At 39.5% G+C, this 22375-nt stretch overlaps 1 protein-coding gene across 1 annotated transcript; it reads left to right on the forward strand.

Moving 5' to 3' along the window:
* The first annotated feature begins 12292 nt into the window (after window positions 1-12292).
* LOC138369505 (uncharacterized) lies at window positions 12293-17254 on the forward strand. Its single transcript, XM_069332803.1, has 4 exons — window positions 12293-12462; window positions 12872-12998; window positions 13646-13766; window positions 14571-17254. Exons 2-4 carry the CDS (start codon window positions 12900-12902, stop codon window positions 15092-15094), a joined length of 744 nt encoding a protein of 247 aa, XP_069188904.1. The 5' UTR covers window positions 12293-12462; window positions 12872-12899; the 3' UTR covers window positions 15095-17254.
* The last annotated feature ends 5121 nt before the right edge of the window (window positions 17255-22375 follow it).

Below are 22375 nucleotides of genomic sequence, written 5' to 3' on the forward strand. Positions count from 1 at the left end.
AGAGAGATGTCAAAGAATGAGCGATTCCTTATATGCAAAAGAATAATTGATGGTAAGAATATATATGATATCTTTAAAGCGGAATTAGCAATAATAATAGATTAACGATAGAATTTTGAAGAACTTCCTAAACAAATAGCCCAACCACTTAAGGTGGACGGTAGAGCTACAGTCTCGCTTCATACAGGTCGGGGTTCAATCCCCGACCGTCCATAAGTGGTTGGGCACCATTCCTTTCCCTTTCCCCAATCCCAAATCCTTATCTTGACCCCCTTCCCAGTGCTATATAGCCATAATGGCTTGGCACTTTCTCCCTTATAGTTCCGCCTCCAATATGCACCAATGCAATTCCTAAACATATGAGAGAGACGTTAATGGAAGAAACATGTAAGATTCGCATTATAAATTCTCATTTAAGCACCTCATACGAAACCCATAAATCTTTCTCAAAATTCTTGCTGAATCCTCGATCTGAGTATTTAGGTAAATAATATAAGAATTTAGGTAAGTGAGGTAAGAATTCCCTTTCGATAAATGCCGGGGAATTAAATTTAAAAAAAATAGATTAGAAATATTTCACACGAAAATAGTAAACATTAAAAAAATGGATTTAAATATCTGATATTTATGAGAGAAAACGATGAGTACTCACCTAGTTGTGCTTAGCGAGAACAAAGTGTGAGTGTAAGTAATAGAAAGTTCGAGTGAAAGGATGATTTTGCGACACTATGAGGTAGCGTAGAGGGAACTGCCACTCATAACTAAAATAAACCATTTTCTGGTCACATGTGTCCCTCGTTTACTGCTAGAAATACACAAGTGACGTACTGATGTATATATATATGTATGTGTGTGTATGTATGTGTACTCACCTAATTGTACTCACCTAATTGTGCTTGCGGGGGTTGAGCTCTGGCTCTTTGGTCCCGCCTCTCAACCGTCAATCAACTGGTGTACAGATTCCTGAGCCTATTGGGCTCTATCATATCTACATTTGAAACTGTGAATGGAGTCAGCCTCCACCACATCACTTCCTAATGCATTCCATTTGCTAACTACTCTGACACTGAAAAAGTTCTTTCTAACGTCTCTGTGGCTCATTTGGGTACTCAGCTTCCACCTGTGTCCCCTTGTTCGCGTCCCACCAGTGTTGAAAAGTTCGTCCTTGTTTACCCGGTCGATTCCCCTGAGGATTTTGTAGGTTGTGATCATGTCCCCCCTTACTCTTCTGTCTTCCAGTGTCGTGAGGTGCATTTCCCGCAGCCTTTCCTCATAACTCATAATTATAAATAATCCTCATAAAAACATAATTCCTCATGTGTGTGTATGTATGTGTGTGTGTGTGTATGTATGTGTGTGTATGTATGTGTGTGTGTGTGTATGTGTGTGTGTGTGTGTGTGTGTGTGTGTGTGTGTGTGTGTGTGTGTGTGTGTGTGTGTGTGTGTGTGTGTGTTGTACTAGTTGTACTCACCTAGTTGTGAGTAGAGTTCATCACTGTGTGTGTGTGTGTGTGTGTGTGTGTGTGTGTGTGTGTGTGTGTGTGTGTGTGTGTGTGTGTGTGTGTGTGTGTGTGTGTGTGTGTGTGTGTGTGTGTGTGTGAGTGTACTCACCTAATTGTACTCACCTAATTGTGCTTGCGGGGGTTGAGCTTTGGCTCTTTGGTCCCGCCTCTCAACCGTCAATCAACTGGTGTACAGATTCCCGAGCCTACTGGGCTCTATCATATCTACATTTGAAACTGTAAAGTGTGTGTGCGTGTGTGTGTGCTTTTATCTTATTACATATATGATATATTTTATATCACGTTTTCATTCGTTTTATTACATCAAGATAATTTTTATGGTGCTGTATATTTACTTGACATCTCTTAATGTTAAGAAACTTGCTATAAATATATTTATGACTGCTCTGACGATATATTGACGAATATGTCGTGCTGTAGTATGGTCCTTTACTGGAAGAGACGATATTTGTTTGTCTGTCAATCTATCCAAAACTGGTGATCAAACGCTTGGGGCAAGCCACACCCAAATTAGCAGAGGGAGTGGTCTGGGATACGTTATAAACATAGACTGGTCAGGGTCGCCATAACTCCAAAGAGTACTGCGTGTCTGGGTCACATTTAGACCCCCACAACAATTTATGGCATTCCCCGCCGCTACACAGCTAAATATTGTCAAAACCAAAATTTTAATAGCACTTTTCTTCTTGTAGTAATACACTCCATTATTCACTAAACTCCGGAAATTAACCATAATTTCCTGCTATCTATAATTCCCCAGTACTCGCATACAAAGAACAATCCTCCCACAAATTCAAAAGTTTCTCAAACTCCGGCCTGTTTCTCAGAGTTAAGGAGAAAATGATCTATTTTTTAATATTTCACCCCCGTTAAGGTTTTCTCGCTGACAACCATCCACATACTAGAAATTATATTTCCAATGAGAGAGAGAGAGATAGAAGCGGACATAGACGAAGAGAGGCAGGGACAGAGAGTGGGTAAAGACAGAGACACAGAGAGACAGGGACAGAGAGAGGTAAAGACAGAGACACAGAGAGGCAGGGACAGAGAGGGGTAAAGACAGAGACACAGAGAGGCAGGGACAGAGAGAGGTAAAGACAGAGACACAGAGACAGAGACAAAGACAGAGGCTGTAAGTTATAGGCAGTAGGTAGATGGATTTGAAGATAAATGGATGGATAGTTGAATGGATAGATGGATAGACAGATTGATGGATGTATAGATGGATAGAAAGGTGGAGAGACGAGAAACTGATACCCTGGCAACGCCTGAGACCACCGTAGTATGTTACATTATTTTTTTTTTAATTTTGCCCCGAGGGGCGAGTTTATTGGGCAGCGCCACTCATCCTGTGGGTGGACATACCACCATAGTGACAGTATTGGGCAGCGCCACTCATCCTGTGGGTGGACATACCGCCATAGCAGCATGTACAACACTCCCCAATAGGAAGAAAACCCGCTTGGTTGTTCATCCTGTGACTTGTACCCAGACACAGCTGGGACTTGCTTAACTGTCTCAAGTGAACAGCGTATCAAACAAGCAAATTACCATTCGTTAACCCTTAAAATCTTACGTTATCTTGCAAGTGCAAAATTGGGGAATCTTTTAAGAATATTATCTATATTTGACAAACAGTGTTTTCCTAACTAAAACTACGTGGGGTTTATTATTCTACACACATTTCTAATGTCTCTCAGGTGTTCACATTCTCTCAGGTAGTGGTCAAGGCGGTGTCCATCACTCTCATCGCAGATTCTGCAACTCCTCTGATTAACTGTTGTTTCCATTCTGAATCTCCATGGATATTTGTATCCAAGACGAATTCTTACTATTACTGATTCTCTCCCGCGGCCACCTCCTATTTGTCCATAATGATTGAGATTGCCAGCTGCAACCACAGTGTACCAGTGTACAGATTCACTGATTTGTTCTTCTGTCCTCCTTTCCTCAGTAACCTTGTCACGGCGATATTGCTTGGTGATACCTCTAACTTGTAGAGGAGTCTTGTGAATGAAGTATTCAATTTGGTCTCTTTTAGTGCCTTCAGCAGCCAGCACATCTGCTCGTTCATTTCCACAGATTCCAACATGGGAGAGGATCCACAGACCTTTGACGATTCTTCCTTGATTGGTTAATACTCTCATCGCTCTCTTGATCTCAGCGACTATAGCAAGATTTTCTGGCAGATTTTTAGTAAGGCTTTGTAGCGCTGCTTTAGAGTCAGTGCAGATCACTGCACCGTTAATGCTTCGTTCAAGGAATCTTAACACCATAACAATGGCAGTCAGCTTCGCTTGTGTTGAAGAGGCATAGTTCTCAATACGGCCTTTTCCTTCATTTCCGCGCTGTAAGGCATTATTCCTAATTACAGTGTATGCTGCACCAGCCATGCCATCGGCAGGGTTAGATGACCCATCAGTGTTGATTTGATCTAACTCATTTCCGACTTCTTTATAGATTTCCTTCAGATAATTGTGCCTCATTTCATGAGCTATCATGATGGACTTTTTCGGTACCATTTCATTGATGATGATCCTGCATGTGTCATCCTCCCAGGGAGGTAAACTCTCTACAGTCATGAGCTCACGGGCTTGCTCAAGCAGGTAAAGCTCTTCGAGGTAGCAAACTGATCTGTGATGCCATTTTCTGCTTCTGTTTCTTCCTAAAAGTAGCACAGAGCTCAGTTTTTTCTTCGCAATATCAATGTAATGGGGATTTCTGTCTATCTTAATTGCAAGCTAAGCATTCAGTTCCTGAATTCGGCTTTTAACACTGGGGAGGAACAACTCCTCTCGTAGATTAGATATTTTGGCAGTTCTTGGGACTCCAAGAATGATTGTCAATGGCTTTATTTTGTATGCTTTCAAGATTTTTCATATCGCTTTGGGAATAAGTTCACAAAACGGTCGCGGCATAGTCTATGACGGAGCGCACATTGGCTGTGTACATCACTTTAAGCACAGCAATTGAAGCCCCCATGCCCATTCAAGGTCTTTGCTTTCAGTGCCCTGAGTCGACTTATGCATGTTCATATGAGTTGGTTGAGCTCCTCTTTAAGGACGATAACGCCCCACCATGCGTGTCGCTCGCCCTGAGCATGACATGCTTGCTGTATCATCCGCATCCGTGTCTGTATCACTTGTTCCGGACACTTGTGGTAAGTTATTGTGCCTTAGTTTAGGAATATCACTACCCTGATTTTCAAACAATAACGTCTGAATTTCCTCTTGAGAAAGCGATCTTTCTACACCGTGTCCCACAGGGGATTGGGAGCTTGAGGCGCGTGCATCAGCCATGGTTGCTCAATCAGAAAGAAGGCTATCCACGTCCCTGGGTCATCCTGGATTTTTTTTTTAGAATGGCTGCCTTTCACTGGAGGTCGCAGGCCTCCATCTCGTACTTAAGAGTAAGAATGGAAGAGAGAATAGGGGAGATCCAAGGAGAGTGAGGGGGGGGACCTTTAATGTTGGGAAAAAAGGGAGAATAGGAAGTAGGGAGAACTGTAGAGAGTGAGGGGAACTGGGAGGGAGAGAGGGTGAGAAACGGAAAGTGTACCCGGGCCCCGCCGGGTACTCTATTCAAGCATATATTCAGTGGTGAATATATTGGGAGTCTGATAGGGTCTTCGGGATCGGCCCAGTCACTCCCTGAAGGCAAGACACGGCCCAAATGCTTCTCCTTCATGAGGTCTGTGGATGGGATATCTTCTGCCGTAAGTCAGTATAGACTTTAACATTAGGTTAAATAATAATAAATTCAGCTATTGACTTTAAAAAACGTTTGTTCAGATTACAGATTTGCATTTTGGGTGCCGTTTTTTGGTTACTGTGACGGAGAAAGGGCACGTGTGAGCAGAGAGAGAGAGAGAGAGAGAGAGAGAGAGAGAGAGAGAGAGAGAGAGAGAGAGAGAGAGAGAGAGAGAGAGAGAGAGAGAGAGAGAGAGAGAGAGAGAGAGAGAGAGAGAGAGAGAGAGAGAGAGAGAGAGAGAGAGAGAGAGAGAGAGAGAGAGAGAGAGAGAGAGAGAGAGAGAGAGAGAGAGAGAGGACGCGAGCCTGTGTGTGTAGGGAAGGAGGAGACGGGAAAGGGAGTGTATGAGCATAGTGGGGTTATTCTCCTATCGGGAATTTGTTTAATTTATATATATATTAAATTACTAATTTACTGAACTTCAATTTATTATTATTAACTCAAAGTGGACTGTATATTTAAATTCTTCCTCCTAGGTCGACGACCGGGCCGCGGGGACACTAAGCCCCGGAAGCACCTCAAGGTAGCCTCAAGGTAGGTGTTTACCTGTTCAAAAGTTTGGGGGGGTTTATGTACGTAGCCTATTAATCAAATAATTGATAATGGTAATGTATTATTGAATTTTAATGTTAGTTCTACAGCTACTGGTATTAGTATACATTCAAACAGTTTATCTGTGTTAAGTAGTACTTGGCCTAGTAATAGGCGCTAAATATTCCTCCGTCACGTATGTAAAACACGTGGGTTGAGCCCCTAATGGTGACCGTGAATACTTCCTGTTGCACTAGGACGACTGAATGTTATTTCTTCCTCCCTTGAACAGCACTTGTAGGGCAACTAATAAGTAATAACCTGTTACTACTAAACACAACATATATCAAGGAAGAAATTTATACTAATGGAACAAAAGCTTATCCGTCGCGAGTTTTACGTAGATATCATAACCGGTCAAAATGTGTACATAAAATTAATGGCTACCAATTTATACATACACACAATTAATTTTAATCGGGTACAATACTTCTCAAGGTTAGTAAAATCTTCGGTTGATCGGAGATTTAGTGGTTTCTTTGTCGAAGCTCTGGGAAGTGTCTGAGATCCGCAGGTGTCGACTACAGAGGGAGGCTATTCTCTGTCTGTGGTCGTCTGTATGACCACACACGTAATGGAGTCTGTCTCCCTCCCACTCTGGACCCGTCCAGAGTATGAGGGTCCACTCTGGACCCGTCCAAAGTGGGAGGGTCCACTCTGGACGGGTGGTCCTCTCTGAACTCTCTCTCTCTCTGTGCTCAGTTCTAGATTTCGTCATTATCGACTTAGGGAACTAGTCTATATATTTGTTTGAGTTTTAGTTAAATTTAGTCCCGAAGAATACTTTTTTTTATCATATTTAGTCCTCGGGCTGGTGTTTTAAGTATACGTGTTGAGCAAAAATGCACATTTTGATGAAGTGACGAATCTCCCAATCCTCTTTGGGAGATCACTGAAACCCATTTTCTTGTAATGAAGTTAGTGGTTAGTAATGTTAGTTGCTAACCAGTAACTAACCAGTGCTTAGTTAGTTGCTCCTAATATAACTGTATTTACTGGTTATATTGGGTGTTAGTAATCTAGTGTCGAAATTTCCGACAAGCACAGAGCGAGAGAGCAGTCACTGGAAGGACGTGTGAGTACTAGAAAGGAGAAGACGTAAGTGTGCTGGGAGATGTAGAGAGCATCTAGTAGGAAATGTGGAGGCTGTGTAGTGGGAGAAGCCTGAACATAGGGTGCGACCCAGGCTCCGCCGGATACCCCATTTAGTAAGTATATACGTGCACGAAAGCAGGAAGTGAGTTGGGACTATGAGCTGCAAATAATGTCATGTTACCACGCCACATAGACAACATCTGGCAGCACACCTGTGATGCCATGTATAATGTTTCATAAAATAATTCATATTATTACCAAAAATTTTGTGCTACTTATTTTTCTCGTAGAGTTGTCTACAAAATTTTATATAATTTGTAATTGTGAATACACATTGGATAATTTGGAATTTGGAATACATAATGGATAATTCGAATATCAATTCATCGAAATGTCTCTTATTCTATTTATCTATCAATCCCTCCACTCATCCATCTATCACTTTATTCTAACATTCGCCAATCTACTCACACGTCTAGCAGGCCATTCATACATATATGAATCCATCCATATATGAATCCATCCGTACTTTCCTCCATGTAAGACTCCATCCATGCTTTCATCCATGTATGAATCCATCCATGATTTCCTCCATGTATGAATCCATCCATGATTTCATCCATGTATGAAGCCATCCATGCTTTCATCAATCCATTTATTCAATTAGCTTAACAATTCTTCTATCTATTAATCCATCCCTATGCTCATGCATGCACCAATCTATACTAAAACCAACATTTTCAACAACCCATCCTTCCTAAACTGCATTTATAACTCTCACAACATAGCAACTGTTCGGTCAGGTGAAGCAATTAGTGCTGCTGGACTCCGAAAAGGTTCAAGCTTCGTATTAATTAGTCCAAATGACATCCTGGAAAGTCGAGTAATGCTACGCAAGAACCTGACCTTACCTGCCCCCCGTTATCTTAATGCATATATGTGCTACACTAGGTCAAGGAATTTGTAAGTTTGGGTTTTAGATTTGCGTGGATTCGAAAAAATAATTGTAAACAACTTGATTTTTTGGGGGGGCGTCTAACGCTTCAGTCGACTAAATATTTGAGAAAAATAATATAATTTTAGACGGATGAGCTGCTGAAGTGTTGATGATATTGTGGATGGATGGTGGGGGGGGGGGGATGGACAGAGGGATGGACTGATGAATGGATGAGTTGAGTTTGAGTACCTCGGCGGTCGATAAAAGACAGGTATGCACAGATATCAGTGCCACAGGCTATCACAGTTGTTTATAACTGACGGTGTTCTCTCTTGAAAATGCTACAGACGATGAAAATCGATACCAATACCTTTCATGTTTATAACAAGCTTGTATTTGGTTGCAAATCATCTTAAATGGAGACTTACCATGATGCAGTGCGAAGGTTTAATTCTGTGAGTTAAATTAAATCGAAACTACTACTCTATGCAGGACCTTTGATGTGTGTGGACGTCGTTTTAATCTGAACTGATCCCAATATTTATGGTATTTCTATATGGTCTGTATATAGAAAGATTATAACATGTCCTCTGAGATGTTATTTCGCTAAGCGCACCGACGCAATATTCCAAATCTGGACGAAAAATATATATAAATGAAAACATTATAAACGGCTTCACTGAATAGCGTAAATAAGTTTCTGACGCTTAAGAGGACATACAAGCAAGTGTTCAGAATGCTTCTATTTGAGTCGTTAATATTTGCTTTCCCACGGTCTTGTGAACGCACGCACACACATACACACACACGCACGCACGCGCACACACACACACACACACACACACACACACACACACACACACACACACACACACACACACACACACACACACACACACACACACACACACACACACAAGGTACGGGCTCCGGTGGTGGTGGCTGACTCCATACACAGTTTCAAATGTAGATATGATAGAGCCCAATAGGCTCAGGAATCTGTACACCAGTTGATTGACGGTTGAGAGGCGGGACCAAAGAGCCAGAGCTCAACCCCCGCAAGCACAATTAGGTGAGTACAATTAGGTGAGTACACACACACACACACGTATGTTGACCCCAGTCGACTGCCGCAAAAATGACATCTGTCCTACCATAATGACCCTGGCTGACTGTCATCCCATGTGGCTTGCTGATCCACCTGTGTATACCTTATGAGTCACTCTAGTGCTAGTCTCTTAGGTGTCAGTGTGTGTACTCACCTAGTTGTATTCAACTAGTTGTGTTTGCAAGGGTTGAGTTCTGGCTCTTTCGTCCCGTTTCTCAACTGTCAATCAACTGGTGTACAGATTCTTGAGCCTACTGGGCTCTATCATATCTACATTTGAAACTGTGTATGGAGTCAGCCTCCACCAAATCACTGCCTAATGCATTCTACCTGTTAACTACTCTGACACTGAAAAAGTTCTTTCTAACGTCTTTGTGGCTTATTTGGGTACTCAGTCTCCTCCTGTGTCCCTTTGTTCGCGTACCACCCGTGTCAAACAGTTTATTTGTATCTAACCTGTCAATTTCATTACCTTGCATTACTCGGATTAAACATTAGTACTCATTTGTTGGACCATTCATTCAATCTGTCTAGGTCATCTTGTAACCTCCTGCTAACTTCTTCTGTTATAATCCTTCTCATAATTTTTGCATCATCGGCAAACAATGAGAGAACTGATTCTATACCCTCTGGGAGATCATTTACATATATCAGAAAGAGTATAGGTCCAAAGACTGAACCCTGCGGGACTCCACTAGTGACGCCGTGCCAATCTGAGACCTCCTCCCTCACAGTGACTCGCTGGCTTCTGTTGCTAAGGTAATCCCTTACCCAATGGAGTACCTTCGCTTTCACTCTTGCCTGAATCTCCAGCTTGTGCACTAGTCTCTTGTGCGGTACTGTGTCAAAGGCTTTCTGGTAATCCAAAAATATGCAGTCTGCCCACCCTTCTCTTTCTTGCCAGATTTTTGTTGCCTGGTCGTAGAATTCAATTAATCCTGTGAGGCAGGACTTGCCATCCCTGAAGCCATGTTGATGCTGTGTCACAAAGTTCTTTCGCTCCAGATATTCCACTAATTTTTTCGCACAATCTTCTCCTAGCTTGCATGACATGCAAGTTAGGGACACTGGCCTGTGGTTCAATGCCTCCTGCCTGAGTGTGTGTGTGTGTGTGTGTGTGTGTGTGTGTGTGTGTGTGTGTGTGTGTGTGTGTGTGTGTGTGTGTGTGTGTGTGTGTGTGTGTGTGTGTGTGTGTGTGTGTGTGTGTGTGTGTGCATGCTTGCTGCCACGCTCCTCTTCTACATACATATCACACACTGCTGTTGTAGAGAGAACCAACAAGACTCGTGTTGCACTCTACGTCACACTACGGGACCGGGCGAGTGTGAAGATTAACCGCTCAAACCTTTTGTAATGAATAAGTCATTGGTATGAAAGTACGAGGCCAGCATGCAAGTAATTGTTACATATTTTTGTCTTAAGAACGTAAGAACATAAGAACGAAGGTAACTTCAGAAGGCCTATTGGCCCATGCGAGGCAGTTCCTATTTATATCCACCCAATCTCATTCATATATGTGTCTAACCTACGCCTAAAACAATCAAGGGATCCTACTTCTATTATGTTATGCAGTAATTGGTTCCACAAATCAACAACCCTTTTACAGAACCAGTATTTATCCAGGTCTTTCCTAATTCTATACCTAGCCACTTTATGCCCATTGTTTCGTGTTCTGTCTTGTGTTGATACTTTTAATACCCCTATTAATATTCCTATGTTATGTCCATTCATCCACTTGTACACTTGCAGATGAAAAGTCACAATAACGTGGCTGAAAAGTGTTGGCAAAACCACGAAATTGAAGAGACGACGACGTTTCGGTCCGTCCTGGGACCCATTATCAAGTCAATTGTACACTTCTATTATGTCACCATTAACTCTTCGCCTTTCCAACGAATGCCATTTAAGCTTTGTCAACCTTTTTTCAAATGACATATATCTAATTTTGGGGATAAGCTTTATCATCCTACGCTCAATGCTTTACAGTAAATTTATATAGTTGGCAATCCACAGTACGGCGACCAAAACTGAACTGCATAATCTAAATTGGGCATAAGCAGAGTAAGATATAGCTGAAGAACAACACCAGGTGTCTTATTACTAACGCTTCGATAAATATATCCCAGTATTCTATTAGCCTTATTACGAACATTTATGCATTGATTTTTTCGGTTTAAATTCTTACTAATCAAAACTCCCGAATCTCTTTCGCAGTCCAACTTCGCAATCACAACACTATCTAACTCGTATCTTGTAACTCTATCATCTTTACCTAACCTCAAAACCTCACATTTGTCAGCATTAAACTACATCTGCCTGTCATAATGTGTAGTGTTTTTTTGCTTAATATGAAATGAAAATCTGTGTTGTGAAGCATATTGTGGTGTTTATCTGTTCGGTCAATAGCTGTAAAACCAATTTGTTGTACTTAATCCTTAAATAAGTAGCACTATTAATGTGACGTGATTGCTTTTAATTAGTATTATGTATTCTTATAATTATCAATGCAAAATATTTGTGATTTTCTATATAAATTTTGTTGCTTCGTGTTTATGTTTTTTATAATTTAAATGTGATGAACAATTATAAAAATAATTCATAATATTTATTTTAACATTAGTAAATGAATATATATATATATATATATATATATATATATATATATATATATATATATATATATATATATATATATATATATATATATTTATATATATATATTTTAAAGTCAGTATCAAATATATAGCCATTCACTAATTCAATTTTGTAAAAAAAATATATAAACGAAATATTTCTATTAATACTAATATTTTCATTCATAAACATGTATTAGGTATATTTTATGCAAAAAGTAAATTAGTTTTAATAAATATTATTGCTAATACAATCATTTTGTTCTTACTTGATTTTAATGAATCCACTCTAATTATACATTGTATTGTTGCAATTATAAATGAAAATACATATATGACAAGTAAATATTATTACTATAATTCTTGAATATTGAGGAACTCTTTCACTCATGAACCGTAATTCATGATGAATTCGTAAGTCGCTTCTATATACAAATTGAAAGTCAGTCGATAGTTGAAGACGGCGTCCTCACACTTATTGGCAAGGGAACCACGTTGCCAAGCAGGCAACTGACCAACAGGAAGGCTGGACTGAAGCAGCTGTCCAATCAAATGAAACTACGCCATACGGTCTACCATAATTTAGGACGCGATAGTGCATGGTGAGCGTCGCCTGATGTCAGGGAGTCGTCTCTCACTCTCTGCCCCAGACACACCCAGAGAGAGTCCACCCTCACTCTGCCCCAAACATCATCCCAGGAGTCTCCGGACTGCTATACCTACAGATCAACGGTCTACAAAGACTGTCTTTTACTACAAAGATCGGTGTTCTCTCAAGTCCTCCTCGTCACTTCATGACAGCATCAGCTTGACATAACAATACATGTAAGGTGCTCTTCCATTCACCTGCACTCCAGGAGACTTGATCCAAGCGAGCTTTTTTAATATAACATAGGCGTGGACCACTAATTCCTCTGAGCTTCAGTAGTAGTCAAGGGGAAAGTCGAAAATTCCAGTTTGGTAGCAGAATCTACTTCCGGGAACTTTCCTTATTAAGCTTTCTCAATAGCTCTGTTAATAGAGCTTCGGTCTCACACACGTGGGGTCCAGGGTTCGAGTCTCCTAGAACCCAGGTGATTGGAATGTTTATTTCCACGAAAGTGTGAATAACAATTTACATCTAAGGTAGTTTTAAATTTTGGGTTAAGATGAAAAAGGATATTTATCTATATTGTCTTATACATGCCCTGGATTATCCTTTGTACTCGGAAATGTTATTATTTTCTTTCCTCAGCCAGTGCAGTGTAAACATTCAAACGAATATGACGCTGCAATGGAAAATGACATCGCTGACGTTTGCAATGATTACGACAGTGAGGATGATTACCATCTTGTCAACAAAGGAAAAGACGTTTCGGAAGGTCAGTTGAAATCTAACCCAATAATTGGTCACGGTAATAATATCAAAATCTGAGATTCTGGTAATGAAGCTGTTATTATTTTATGTGAGGGGAAAGATGGAAAAACAAAGCTTATCTCCTAAAAAAAAAATTCTCAGAAACTACACTGAAAAGGAAAGTCTGCACAGCGCTTTCGAACACATGGGCTGTGTTCGTCGTCAGAGACATAGTAGGAATGAAAGTGCTACCAAGGAGGAGGTAACGATGTCTTTCTGAGATTGTTGGATGTTACTTAGTAGTCCTGTGACACTATAGTTCTGTCTCTGGCGACAAGCACGGCCCTTGTGGTTGGAAGCGCTGTGCTCGTTATAAGTGCTCGTCGTGTTTGAAAGTAATTTTTAACTAACATTGAAAAATTACTTTTTGGGATGTTTTGAAATATAGACGAAAGTGCTAAATTGTTTCCCAAATTATTCTGATTCATGGTTATATAATTTACCATTAATCGTACTGAATTAATTTCTCCCCCATTTATACACACACAATATAAATGTATAATAATACACATTATTATACAGTTCATAATAAAAGTCTGTTCGTAAAGTGGTATTTCCACAAAATTTCTGCAGCTATAATGAGTATAACTAATTCACAATGTTTCCCAACAGATGAACATCGTATACCCGGACATGAGTGATTGTTTCCTGGGCCAATTTAACATCAGCACCAAGATTGGGTGCGGAGTCCAGTGTCTCCAGTGGGATGACTGCTCCCTGTTTTGTCTCACGGGTTGGTAATTACATTCACTCTCCTTATACACAGAGCAACAGTAGTAATATTCCTCCACAAAACAGTCGAAGCTGGACTTTGCCATATAGTACCTGACACTAGATCAGGGATTCTTTTAAATTCGGGTTGAGTTGACCAGACCACACACTAGAAATTGAAGGGACGACGACGTTTCGGTCCGTCCTGGACCATTCTCAAGTCGATTGTCAACATACTTCAGCCACGTTATTGTGACTCATCGCCTTCGGGTTGAGTCTTCACATCCACTACATCGGGCAAATCTTTAAATAAAAAAATACAAATATTTATCGCAGGGTCTATTAAATAAGAATAATAATAACTTCAAACGAAAGGTTTCAATAATAAGCAACATCATATCACAGTAAATTTAAACAAACACTGTAAATACGTCTTAAAATAAACACTGTATAAGGTAGCCATTGTTCAAGTATGTCTTCTCACTGTAGGATCAAGATGGGAAGTTCGAAATATTAGTACAAAGATGAACGGAGAACGTGTAAGGGAATGTAATGAATGGGTAAGAACATGTAGAGGATGGAGGGATGGATGGAGGAATATTGTAAGAAAGGGCAGCGAGTTAGGCAGAGAACATATGGGGGACGTGTAAAGGATTGAGAGAGATTGTAAGCGACAGTACCAACATGCGCGGAAAATATGCTAGGAAACAGTATCGCCTGAATTAGGTATAGTTTATATATGTTATTGTTATTTCAGCATTGAAGTAGTTTTATTGCAAGGCTCAGGTGCTTCAGCCTCTCTCAGACTCATTCTTCTCTTCCTCAGGCGGTGGCTGCGAACTGTACAATGCCAGAGTGTCGTGGCACTATACCGGTGTGGGAGGCTCCTCTGGCACCCCAACTATGTGCTACTCCTCCTGGGGCAGTGTCAGGGAGGCTGCCCACCTCGCCACCATCACTGGTTCGTCAGCCATTAAGGGTACTAACGTTTACATGCCCGTAAACGGTTTCTACTGTATAACAATGTACTCTGAATGTTATCTCTCTGATAATGTTCCTGAACCTTTTTGGATGGCCGACCTTGGGGCTCTGCATAGAATCACCTCCGTCAGAGTTCAGATCCGGAAAAACCAAACTTTGGGTGTGCGATTTAGTAACGTGGAGGCTCGTGTAGGGAACAGCACAACTATCCCCAACAACCTGCTGCTGGGCTTCTTCCCGGGACCAGCTTCACAGAGACAGGTAGTGACCTTCACAGCTAACACCTTCATCACTGGTTCCGTCGTCTCTCTCCAGTCCTTCAGTCCCGACTACTTTTCTGTATGTAGCGTGCATATACTCTATGTCTGAACTTATGAACTTTTGAACCCTAATCTACTGGATTAGGGTATAAATATCTTTATAAATAAACATCTATATATGAATATCATAGGGTGTAAATATCTAAGTGAACAGCGGTATCATTTGAAATGAAACGTGTCAAGAAGTGTTTAATCTACGTAGACTACATCAATCCTTGAATATGGTGCTTGCCAGTAGGCGTAGAGCTCCGTGTTGATGGTGTGTCGGGCACATACACTACAGCGCTCAGTCGCTCAGAAGGGATCAGCAAAGTCGAGCTCTCCGGTTACTATAAGGGGTATAGACTCTCCAGTTTTCACGTCTCACAGAAGTTTACTGAAATAACTGTAGTTTGATGTGTAGGGGAGGAGTAAACAAATCCACATGAACCGTGATGAGGATTCGAACCTCGTCGCTGGGTGTTCCCAGGTACACTCTAGTCAACTGTACACGACATGGTCAATAGAGTGCTCCTGAGGTGGTCTGCCCTGTGAGTCACGGTACACTGAGGGCTCTTGACGACTTCTAGTCCTTGTAATTCTACTCTCACAAGCACACGACTTCTTCTGTGGGTCAGAGGTCACTGTCCAGTCAATCAAAATTTGTCAGCCGTCAAATTTGACGTTTGTCCTAAATAGACCCATAGGACCTACGTAACACTTACTTTCTCGACAACGATGGTCTTTAATCCAATGATGTTTTAACATTTTGGCGTTTCTATAAACATCAGGAAATAATTTCACCGAAATGGTCTTTGTATTATTTACTGTAGTTCAATAATTAGTGCAAAATATCGCCATATGTATAATAATATTTTTTTTCTGTGTTTTAAGTCTCGTAGAGCATTTAGAGATATCTAAAGATATCTTAATATTATAACGAGTGAATATATCATAATTAGGTCTATACAATGACACATGTGTGATGAAAAAACACTTGTTAGTTAATTAGGACCTTGGGATTTTTTTTTATTATTTCTTTATTATTATTATTATTATTATTTTCTATCACAGATGTGGCCACAAATTTACAATGCTAACCAGAATATATATATTTTCTCCTGTCCTCCATGGACAAGGTGAGAGATCTGTTAAATATATAGTTCAGTGATTTATTGAACAATCAACTACAGAAAGTGAGTGTAGTACTTTTAAAATGCTAATCTAACCTACATACGGGAGTCAATAGGTCTCTGTAAGGTATTATGGTCTCTATATATAAACTTTTAAAAGTATTGTAATAGTTGCTCGTGTGATGGGGAGACACCTTCAATAGTTAGGAAGTGTCAGAGAATTTACAGTTTTTATTTATATAGAATAATTTATTCAGAATTTACAGAATTTACAGAAGTGTCTATGTCAGAGAATTTACAGTTTTAATACATGCATTGTAGGTAACATTGATGCTATACTTACTCATGTAGCAGAGAAGGAATTGTGGTGTTCTGGACCACAAGTTAATGTTGAAAGACGGGGCAAGAATAGCATTGGCGACTTAGATTATGTCAAATGTTCAAGTCTTATGTTTGTTAAGTTTAGCTGTTATACTTTTGTTGATTATACCTTCCTTACTTGTGTTGATTGTAGCAGCTTAGCTTTTGTTCGTGGTAATTATACCAACAGTGTTTTGGCATCAATCTACTATGTTTATAGCTATACTTACGTAATAATAACACTGTGCCACCAATTAATTTTTTCTTTGTTCCTGGATGGTACATACTGATTGCCAAAGCCTCCAAAGTATAGAAAAATTATGTTATTCCTCTCAAACTTTGCCTAAAACAGTTAAAGAAAGACTTTCTGAAGGTACCTAAATGCTGCAGACTTATGAAACAATGTGTCACAGTTCTTGATAAGTTGTCGGCTGCCTTTAAATGCCTTTATCCCTTTAGCCGTTTTAGGTAAAGGTCGAAGCAAAACTTGAGGGGAATAACAGCACTTTTATATACTTTGAAAGCAATCATGCAATTAGGAAAAACAGTATCCCGAAACAGAAATTGTGATACATTAAGAAATAGATTACAACTGCATTCTGTTTTTTATTCAACATTCTGTCAATATATCATTAAACGATTGTATCTTATTAAAGAGAAGAAACCTGTTCCAACATTCAATACATATATATTTATATATACATATTATTTATTTTTGCATGCATATGTCTGACTGTCTGGGTGTCTCCTGAAGGTTGGAGGCTATATGTTTGGACTTTGCCATATATGTAATATGTGGTATACAAGGTTCTGAAGGATTCCTTGCACAGGTTCCTGAAGGCAGTTCTGATGTTGGCCAGCCTTGCATACGCCGTAGATGTTATTCTTTTTATATGGGCTTCAGGAGACAGGTTTGGTGTTATATGAATGAACTCCCATATCTTTTTCTCTGTCCGTTTCATGAAGGAAATTCATCTCCCATTCAATATCATGTGCCTGGCCTCCTGTTTCTATCGCCTAGTTTCATTACCTTACATTTACTCGGGTTAAACTTTAGTAGCCATTTGTTGAACCATTCAGTCAGTTTGTATAGATCATTTTATAGCCTCATACTATCTTCTTTTGTCTTAATCCTCCTCATAGTTTTTGTATCATCAGCAAACAATGCGAGGAACGAATCTATACCCTCTGGAGATCTTTTACATATATCATAAACAGTACAGGTCCAGGGACAGAACCCTTTGGGACTCCACTGGTGACGCCTTATCTCCCCATCTCCGCCTCTGTGTGGTGTGTGTGTGTGTGTGTGTGTGTGTGTGTGTGTGTGTATGTGTGTGTGTATGTGTGTGTGTGTGTGTGTGTGTGTGTGTATGTGTGTGTGTGTGTGTATGTGTGTGTGTGTATGTGTGTGTGTGTGTGTGTGTGTATGTGTGTGTGTGCGTGATGCAGGATACACCCAGTAGCAGCTGTCTAATTCCCAGGTAACTTTATTGCTATGTGAACAGGTGTGGGGGAAAGTCTCCTAGCAGGAATTTATTTATTTATTTAGTTATTGCTTATTTCTTTATTTAGTTTATGAATTTATTTCTTAAGTATTTATACTTTAATGTAAGTGGACTGTATGATTCTTTTTCTTAGTGATCTGTATGATTCTATTTTATCCTGCTAGGATGGATCCTCCCTTCACAAACTTTTGGGGTTTGATAATGATATCCTAATCGAAATTAATCCATTGGTTTATTTACACTACTAAGGGTTAGTTTACTAATAATGGGTTATTTAAAAAAGGTAGTATGGCTTAGTTGTTATGTAGAATGTTGCTTGTTTAATAAGCCATAAACATGTCCTGGTCAACTAATCTGCATCCTCTCGTGTTCGAGCAAATATGGCTTTAGGGATATTCTACACACGCAAAATATGGCGTGTGTAGAACCGCCACGTGTGGAACCAAATGATTCGTTGTGTAGAATCAAAGGATTCGTTGTGTGGAACCAAATGGTTCGTGGCGTGTAGAACCAAATGATTCGTGGCGTGTAGAACCAAATGATTCGTGGTGTGTAGAACCAAATGGTTCGTGGCGTGTAGAACCAAATGATTCGTGGCGTGTAGAACCAAATGATTCATTGCGTGTAGAACCAAATTATTCGTGGTGTGTAGAACCAAATAATTCGTTGCCAATGCCTTAAGTCGTCACAGGTGACCTGCCGGAATAATACACCGTAAAAGATACAATAACAACCTATAACCGATATAACATGACATTGGAATATAAGATCAAGGTGAGACGCTCACCCGTTTGGGTGTTTCGGAGGACAGAAGAAAATGTATATATGTTGGTTAGCATTGTAAATGTGTGGCCACGTCTGTGGTAGGAAAAAAACTGCATATTAAAAGAGTGATAGCCAAAAGGCACTGTACTACAAGCTATAGTGTCGCAAACTTGCAATCTTGTTGAAAAATCGTGACACTTGTTGTGATGGGGACATTAAAGACGGCTTCTTCAACAGGTCAGATGTAACACAAACAAGGAGCAACGGTTCCAAGCTCAACAAGCAACATTTAGGATGGAAAACAAGAGATTCTTTTTCACCCATCCAAAAGGCTGTGCATATTAGTGGCTTTTAGGCATAGTATGTACTAGCTTTATGTAAAAATCCAACATTCTGTTTGTAACTCATTTTGTATATATATGTACTTCTACTTGAATAAACATTATTATTATTATTATTAATCCATGGAATTGCCTACACGCAGAAAAAAAGGATACTATATGTTAAAATTAAAATTGACAAAATCATAATGAAAAACAGGGGGACCTTTGACAAGTCTCCGGCTTACTTTCCTCGTCGAGGCCACTTGTGAGATAGTGGCCCTCAGGTAAATTCAGGTAAATTCAGGATTCATCTGCTTTTCCAAGATTTTGCACTATGAATAATTTTTACTCTGTATTGATATGTATACTGAAACAAAAATGCATAACCCAACAAAACATCATATGTATTGTTAGGTTTTGCATTTTTGTATTGTTACGCAGCGAGAAAAGCAGAATATAGAGCAATCATAAATGAATAAGCATCACAAATTCAAACTACACTACAAATATGAATGTTTGCCATTGAAAGGGCCGTCGTTTTCTTTAATAACGGAAGAGTTAAAGAAAATGTATTCTTATGAACTATTTTAAATATTATTTTCACTAATATATCATTAATTCTTATCCTGATAGCGATAAGGTAATAAACTGATGATGATATTCAAACGCTTTGGGTAAGATTTGTTTACGGAAATAGTCAGTGTTTTTGTAAAAATCCAGTTGTGTTCATTCAATAAATTCATTCCAGTAAACTGTGATGGTCCAGCTGACCCTTGGGATTTAATTTTTTTAATTTTCCCCCGAGGGGCGAGTTTATTGGGCAGCGTCACTCATCATGTGAGTAGACACACCGCCATAGCAGCATGTACAACACTCCCCAATAAGAAGAAAACCCGCTGGGTTGTTCATCCTGTCACTTGTACCCAGACACAGCTGGGACTTGCTTAACTGTCTCAAGTGAACAGCTCCTCAAACAAGATTATCATTCATCAGCCCTTAAAATCTTACGTTATCTTGCGGGTGCAAAATGGGGTAATTTTTTAAGAGCAGTATCAGTATGTGACAAATAGCGTTTTCCTAATTCAAACAATGTGGGGTTTATTATTCTACACATATTTCTAATGTCCCACAGGTGTTGACATTCGCGTAAATAGTGGTCAAGGCGGTGTCCGTCACTCTCACCACAGATTCTGCAACTCCGCTGATCAGTATTTCCTTGGAAGGGTACCTTTGGTTCCAGTATAACCATTAGTGGTGCTATATGGTGGTGTTACAAATTAGTAGTGTTACATTATTAGTTCATATTTATAGTGGTGTTACACAGAAATGCCCCAGTTTTACACTTCCATTGCTTTTTGTCCATTCTATAGCACGGCGCCCAACACTGAACTGCTCCGTCAAAATGAACCAGAATAAGTTGAAGAATATCATCAGAAGTTTCATTAGTTATGTTTATAGATATGGCTCGCCAGCATCCTAAGAACATACATGTATTAGTAAAGTATAAATACGCCAAAAAAAAAGGCTTTGTTGATGCTCTTTTGAATATATGATAAAATTAATTTCAGTGAAACAATATAATTAAATAAGTATGAAAAAAAGTGAATAATCGAATTATATATAGTGATTATTTATCTGAATAGGGCTCTCACCCCTCCTCCCCTTCTCCCTTCTCATTACATTACATTATTAGTGTTACATTATTAGTTCATATTTATAGTGGTGTTACACAGAAATGCCCCAGTTTTACACTTCCATTGCTTTTTGTCCATTCTATAGCACTGCGCCCAACACTGAACTGCGCCGTCAAAATGAACCGGAATAAGTTGAAGAATATCATCAGAAGTTTCATTAGTTATGTTTATAGATATGGCTCGCCAGCATCCTAAGAACATACATGTATTAGTAAAGTATAAATACGCCAAAAAAAAAAGGCTTTGTTGATGCTCTTTTGAATATATGATAAAATTAATTTCAGTGAAACAATATAATTAAATAAGTATGAAAAAAAGTGAATAATCGAATTATATATAGTGATTATTTATCTGAATAGGGCTCTCACCCCTCCTCCCCTTCTCCCTTCTCCCTCTTCCTCTCTCCCTTTCCCCTTTTTTTCTTGCCTCCTCCTCTCCTCAGATTTACACAAGAAATGTATTGGTCGACCTTTTTTGTATTTATAATAAGCAGTATCGCGACTAGAATGTATCATTTCGTCAAGTTAATATGCTATTTCATTTTTAGTTTAAATTACAATATAATGATGCACAATATTTCACACTGATAAATGGAAGGCTATTGTTGACTTTGTCAAAATCTTGCGTGTGCAGTTGCCTTTTCCGTGTTGCAAAGCCGTGTGCGTGGAGAGAACGATGTGCGTGTGTGTGATTGTATAAACATTTGAACTGTGTGCAGTTTTACAACGTTTTAATTTCTATTCGCCCCACATGTGAAAAATAAATATATAAACTGTTCATTGTAGTAGTAGTAGTGGTGGTGGTGGAGAACTTTACATGATTCGATATGTTTGCGTGTGTGACCTAATCGATTTTTTGTGACATGTGGTCTATTAGGCTTTATGTAAAGTAAGGGGAATGTTATGTGTGCTTTTGAGTATATATATGCTACTGAGGTTATGTAGTGAGGCTATGCGCGCTACGGCCCAAAACTGACGTGATTAGAAATTATATCGGCTCACGAATTTGACGTACTGTTCGGATTTCTATTTGGGTCCTCCAGTTTAATCTGTTAGGTGAGGAGAGGACGCTTTCAATTAACGTTTTTCATGATGTTTTGAAACTTTAGGAGAATTTCCTGCCCTCCTAACCAACCAGAGGACCCTTAACTTACTGTTTTGGAAAAAAATACCAAATTTATTTTCAATTTGTTTTTCATTTTCAAATTACATCAGTTTTTGGCCATACGGGTAAACGGGTAAATTCAGACTTAGTTTTTAAGAGGACGGGTTGCAACTGAGGCTTTGGAGGACGTGTTTTGTCTTGAATTGCTGAAAACAACAATTATATGACGAGCTCCAAAAAGTTCAGCTAATTCGATTCAAAATTGTAAATGTAAATATGATAAAAGCGTGAGAAATGAGTCACTGCATTATTCTAAGAACGTTCAGAAGGCGGGGCTAGAAGCCTAGCTCAACATTGCAAGCACATATAGATGAGTACACACAGGCGCGCGCGCTTCAGAGTACGACATTCTACATCGTCAAACAATGAAAATAGCCAGACACGTTATCAATACGGTCTCAAGAAAA

Source organism: Procambarus clarkii, chromosome 4 (genome assembly GCF_040958095.1).
Source record: "Procambarus clarkii isolate CNS0578487 chromosome 4, FALCON_Pclarkii_2.0, whole genome shotgun sequence".
Classification (NCBI taxonomy): domain Eukaryota; kingdom Metazoa; phylum Arthropoda; class Malacostraca; order Decapoda; family Cambaridae; genus Procambarus; species Procambarus clarkii.